Source organism: Lampris incognitus, chromosome 4 (genome assembly GCF_029633865.1).
Source record: "Lampris incognitus isolate fLamInc1 chromosome 4, fLamInc1.hap2, whole genome shotgun sequence".
Classification (NCBI taxonomy): Eukaryota; Metazoa; Chordata; class Actinopteri; order Lampriformes; family Lampridae; genus Lampris; species Lampris incognitus.
In genome coordinates, this window is record NC_079214.1 from 36419852 (window position 1) to 36425851 (window position 6000).

Sequence of the window (6000 nt, forward strand, 5' to 3'; positions counted from 1 at the left end):
TGGCAAGAAGAACCGGAGCTGGTCCCCAGTGGCTGCCCACTGCCCTTAAGCAGTCAGTGGGGGTTGAAATTGGTTAAATGTAGAGGATGAATTTTCCCAAGGGGATTAAGAAAGTACATCCAAAAAAAAAATCACATAGGGTTGGGGACAATTTTGCCAAAATGTTTATTGTAACATAAAATGTGACTTTTTTGGTCCAGTGAAAAAGTGAGATGATCTACTTCAATTGTTGAAAAAGAAAAGCAACACTTTCTTGAGTGGAACACATGGAAAACAATAACGATAAAAATAAAAATCATGAATCATCAGTAAAAAGGCACTATTGGCTGAGTACTATAGGATAGCTATTCTACTGCAGTCATCAAGTATTTTATCTTTTAATGAGGCATCACATCATAGGACAACATGGCTATAGAAAGCTGAGAGTATGTCCTGATCTGCAGGCTTTCATCAATTTTGCCTCAACTTGTGTGGCAAGCAGATCAGCATCATCCTGCAGAATGTTTGCCACCTAAAACAGTTTTTTTTTCTTCTTCTTCTTCTTCCCATCGTGCTATTATTCTTCTTCTCATGAACATTTGTTATTCAACCAAGATTTTGGGGCACGGAGGAAACTGGCACCAGGCAATGTATATTAAGAGGCATGGTGTATTTTGTGCAAGAAGTGTTTCAAACTTGACACAGTACGAAAAAGAAGACAAATTCTGTTTGAGGTGGCAAACATTCTGCAGGATGATGCCGATCAACTCGCCACACAAGCTGAAGGAAATGTTAGCCCGAAAAAATAGCAGAATTACAACAGGTGGAGGCAGAATTGATGAATGCCTGCAGATTGGGATTACAGTTTTTTGTAAGCATGTTTTCCTATGATATGATGCTTCACTAAAAGACAAAATATTCGATGAATGCCGTAGAATAGCTATCCTTTAGGTCTCAGCCACTTGTGCCCTATTACTGATGAGTCATGATTTTTATTTTTATTTTTTTTGTTATTGTTTTCCATGTTCTACTCTAGAAAGTTTTGCTTTTTTTTTTCAGCAGTTGAAGTAGCTCATCTAACTGGACCAAGAAAGGTCACATTTTATGTTACAGTAAACGTTTGGGCAAAATTGTCCCTACCCTAAGTTACTGATAGGTTTTTTTGTTTTTTCTTTAATTTTGGTTATTGTAAAATTGGTCAAATGTTATTCCGAGAGGCATGAAAAAAGTGTAGAAAAGTCTTAAATCTAACTTGCTTTAAGCTGTAGGAACCCGGCTTTAGTTTATGGCACAGTTCTTTTGTAATGTGTCACAAACAGTGGGAGATATAGATGGTTATCTTTATCACTTTATATTCACTTATCAGTTTAGTTTACAGTCATGGGTGGTGCTATTAAGAGGCTACGGGAAGCTTAACTTCCCCAAAATTATCACTGAAAAAATGTAACATAAATCCTAAAAATCCTATCTATCTATCTATCTATCTATCTATCTATCTATCTATCTATCTATCTATCTATCTATCTATCTATCTATCTATCTATCTATCTATCTATCTATCTATCTATCTATCTATCTATCTATCTATCTATCTATCTATCTATCTATCTATCTGTCTATCTGTCTATCTGTCTGTCTGTGATTAAAAGAATCATCCAACACATGAGTGGACCACTGACGTGCATATGTGGTCAGTTATTTATCTTTTTATCTCTACTTTTATTTCTTTTTTAGCGATCGTGACAGTAATTCAACTTCCCTGACATTCTGGTTTAGTTTAGCGAACATTTTTCACAGAGTGATGTAAAGGAATGAAGTATGTTTGAGTGATGCCATGATTTAAAGAAAAATCAAATAATTTGGGGTCAAAGGAATAGGCTAAAAAGTCAACGGTGGGAAATAAAGATGCAATGTCCTGGCAGCTTCCATAGCCTAATGTTACTGGGGAAGGGTGGTGACACGGCATTAAATGGTCTGATGTCTTAGCTGGTATGGGAGTAGAGCATCGAGGAAGTATGTATTAGGTTTTTAGGTAGTATTACTACTACCTACAAACTTACCATGGGACTCTGGAGAACATCCAGGCTGCGAGGGACATGTAAAGTAGTGACCAGATGTGACTGGTTTCTAAGTAGAGTATAAGTGGTATAATAGTGTTTTAGTATATTTTGGATCTAATACAGCAATTATATGCAGTTTCTAATTACAGAATAATTTAGGTGTACGGTATCTAATTAGTAGATAACTGTTTGTTTACCGTCTAATAAAAAACATATTATTTCTAGTTTTTTGTCCAATTTGATGCAAAGTATGGCTTGGAGGAAAAGTAGGGCGGCACGGTGGCTCAGTGGTTAGCACTGTTGCCTCACAGCAAGAAGGTCCTGGGTTCGAACCCAGGCCATCCCAGGTCCTTTCTGTGTGGAGTCTGCATGTTCTCACCATGTCTGCGTGGATTTCCTCTGGGTGTTCCAGTTTCCTCCCACCATCAAAAAGACATGCATGTTAGGGTTAATACTCCTGTCTGTGCCCCTGAGCAAGGCAATGGAAAGGAGAACTGGAGTTGGTCCCTGGGTGCTGCAGCTGCCCACTGCTCCTATACAACATGATGGGTTAAATGCAGAGAACAAATTTCATTGTAACCTATACAATGACAAACATAAAGTGGCTTTCCTTCTTGTTTCATCTTATTAGTGTATCATAAAATAAAGTGCAACTTAAGTAAGTCCTACTTACACCATAGGCACACTCTCCAGGCTTTTTGCTGTGCAAAGTTTTGGCACTTCACCAGCTAGCTAACTCTTCTCTGTGGATTATGCTATGCAGTAATTATGTGCGGACACACATTTTTGAACATATCAAATATCGTAGACTCAATGCTCGAGATCTTTGATATAATAGTGGTGAGATAAAGATGGGTCTGTGTATGCGGGCCCTAAACTGTTGGGGGCCCCAATGCAGCTGCATTACCTGCATATATATGTTAGTTTCACCTCTGCTCTTGGATGTGTGCTTGATCTCGCACCTGGTCGCTACATTTTTATAGAGTCCCGCTGCCAGAAACGTCCCATACACTGCAAAATAAGAAAATAAAGGCAGAGGACAGGGTCTCTGCAGATACAGACACCGCCACACACATCTAGTGGCTCATAAGAGATGATTGAGAGGGATTATTTTTGTATGAGTCTGTGCACTGATTTTTGGGAAAATTGTACTCATATTACCCTTAAACCTAATCCACATCTCAGATATCTTATATATCCAAACCTGAAGGAAGGATTCTTTCCAAAATTAATTGAGATATCACACTTTATTACATTTATAAATGGCAAAGATTTAGACCATGATGTTTGGCCACATAAACAAGATGACTGGTTGTCAATAACGCTATGCATAATGAACTGCTTATCTACTCATCAATAGTTAGTATTGATTTATGCATCACCCTATACAGTAACTCCTCATTGTTACAATTTGTCTTCAGTCATTACTTCAAAGGTTTACCTTCCACTTCAGAGTTGTAATTTGGCAGCAGTCGATGGTCATGTTGTGTCGTTAAAGCCAACTGGTTTATTATACCTGCTGTTTATCTGCAGGTGATTCTTCTGAAGATGACCTCCTCTCCTCTCGCCTGCTGCCTGACCACCACGCCACCCTGCCCCTGGCACATACACACTCCCAGACGCAGCCACGCACACACTCCCCGACACACCACCTCACCTTCCCCGGACAGTGACACATACAGAAAATGATAGAGTAAGACATGGACATTGGACGTAAGCATCAAAACCACATGCATTCACAGTGACATACTCTCAAACATACACATTTTTACATGCAAAGGCACACATACATACAGACACATTCACATACACATGTGCAGGCATACACATAGTAGACATAAAGACAAGCACACAAACCCGAAAACCCCAATTTACTCACTCACACAGACACACACACAAACACAGATGCAATCAGCCGCTCACTATCCTCCCTTCCTTCACCCTCTTTCACCCCAACATCACACCTCTCAGCCAATCACCATTAAGAGAACATCTTAATTTCCTTAAAGCAGGAAGTGAGAACAGCTTTCTGTGTAAGACCCAAAGGGAGATTGGGTTTCCTTGTTGGACCACACATCTCACAATCCCACAGTATTGGAAAACACGCATAATAAGGCCCGGCATTTTAGTTTAGTTTTTTTTTTTTTTAAGGATTTTTTACTGGGTTATTGTGCAGAACAGAGCTGCTTGGTGCCACTGTCTTACGTCTGATGGCCCAATATGAACCTGTGCTAAAATCGACGTACACGTCGAAATTTGCAGTTACAGCAGTGCCAGCTGACCTGCTCCATTACCCGATGTCCTTGTCTCGGTAGATTTACTTTATCAATAAATGATCTGACTTTACCTTGTATCAGTAAGATGCACCGAGGTTGTGGAATGTTTTAAACGAAGGACTGGAACTTTGAACTTTGCCTCTTTCTCTTCTGAACTCTGACCCTGTGTCAGATTGGACATTTACCCGAGAATGCCAGACTTTCTGTAGATGTACCTCGTTCCAGCTCCGATGGTTCATGCTTATTTGCAGCTACATTCCCGCAGACCTCAACCTGTTTATTTTCTCAGAATTCAGTCTCAAAGGGCAGAGATCCTGCATGGATGACCTTCCAGTAAATTATCTCCAAACTTCAACCGTCATGACCTCAACCATCTCTCAAATCCTGCTTCTTACCACTGGCTTTGGGTTTTTCCTTCAGAGTTTGTGTGTGTGTGTGTGTGTGTGTGTGTGTGTGTGTGTGTGTGTGAGAGAGAGAGAGAGAGAGAGAGAGAGAGAGAGAGAGAGAGAGAGAGAGAGAGAGAGCTTTTGCGCCACTTGTATGCTTGTATTAACTAGATCCTTATGTCTTTCATCCAGACAGCGTGACATTACAACATGCTGTCCTTGCCTTCTTTTTCACTTTGTCCAACAGAGAAAATAGCCATTGATTTTTGATGGGTGTGTTTAGGTGTAAGGTAGTGATAAGGAGGAGAGAGGAAGGCGGAGGAGGGAGGGAGGAGATAAGTTGGAGAGAGGTGGTCAACACGCCAGGGAGGGATGCCGGTAAGCAAGAGGGAGAAGGAGAAACTCGAATAGCCATTCTCACGGTCATGAACATATTCTTTGAGAGCGACGTCTCTGACGATGGTTTGTTCCTATGAAGTATGATAACCGTTATGATAACTGAATACTGTTGATCTAAAGGTGGGGGATTTTCCTTCAGATTCAAGTACAACAGTTAAGGTTTTGTCAGGTTTGTTCGGAAGCTGTTATAAAAACATTATTTTCAGAGAACTGTCACCACTCGTTTCATTACAGTATGTATTAATGTTGAGCATGGGTACAGGTCAAACTTAATTTCACTTCAGTTTTTTATCAATGAAGACCAAAATAAAACACGTTGAATGCAAACAGAAGGAATTTGCATTTACTGCTACTGGATATACATAGAAATGAATAGGGACAGCGTAGCATAAATGTTTTTGGCGTTAGGATATTGCATCATAATTGACATTACAATATTTAATGCTGGAATTCTTGTGCAACCTACATTTATGCTTTATGGTTTATTTAATGTCATTTCAATATGAAAGGGCTAAGCATTTTGTTGGATGTACCCAGTATAAGTTGTCTATTATGTATAGATTTGTGTGGACATACATGTACCCTAAGTTTTGCCTTTTGCTGCCCTCTTGAGTGACCTTTTTTTACATGTCTATTTATTTCATATTCTGTATTAAGCAGTCGTGTTTGTGCTCGTGTGTGTGTGTGTGTGTGTGCGCGCGTGTGCACGTGTGTATGCGTGTTTACATGTGTGTGTGCGTGCACGTGTGTATGCGTGTGTGTGTGTGTATTTGTATATGATTTAAGGAATTTTGGGGGAATATGTGTTCATCTAAAATGCATGCACTCAACACTTTTTTTTATATACTCCTTAATGTGGATTATCCAAACGGTAGCCTACAGTTATGGACCAGCTTGTCC

The 6000-nt window shown here is 39.8% G+C and overlaps 1 protein-coding gene across 1 annotated transcript in view; it reads left to right on the top strand.

The window, feature by feature from the left end:
- The window catches only part of dok4 (docking protein 4), a 44388-nt gene extending 40676 nt beyond the window's left edge, over positions 1–3712 (top strand). The window contains exon 8 of the mRNA XM_056279112.1: positions 3573–3712. Within this exon, the coding sequence (XP_056135087.1) occupies positions 3573–3712 (140 nt within the window). The remainder of the gene's footprint in view (positions 1–3572) is intronic.
- The last annotated feature ends 2288 nt before the right edge of the window (positions 3713–6000 follow it).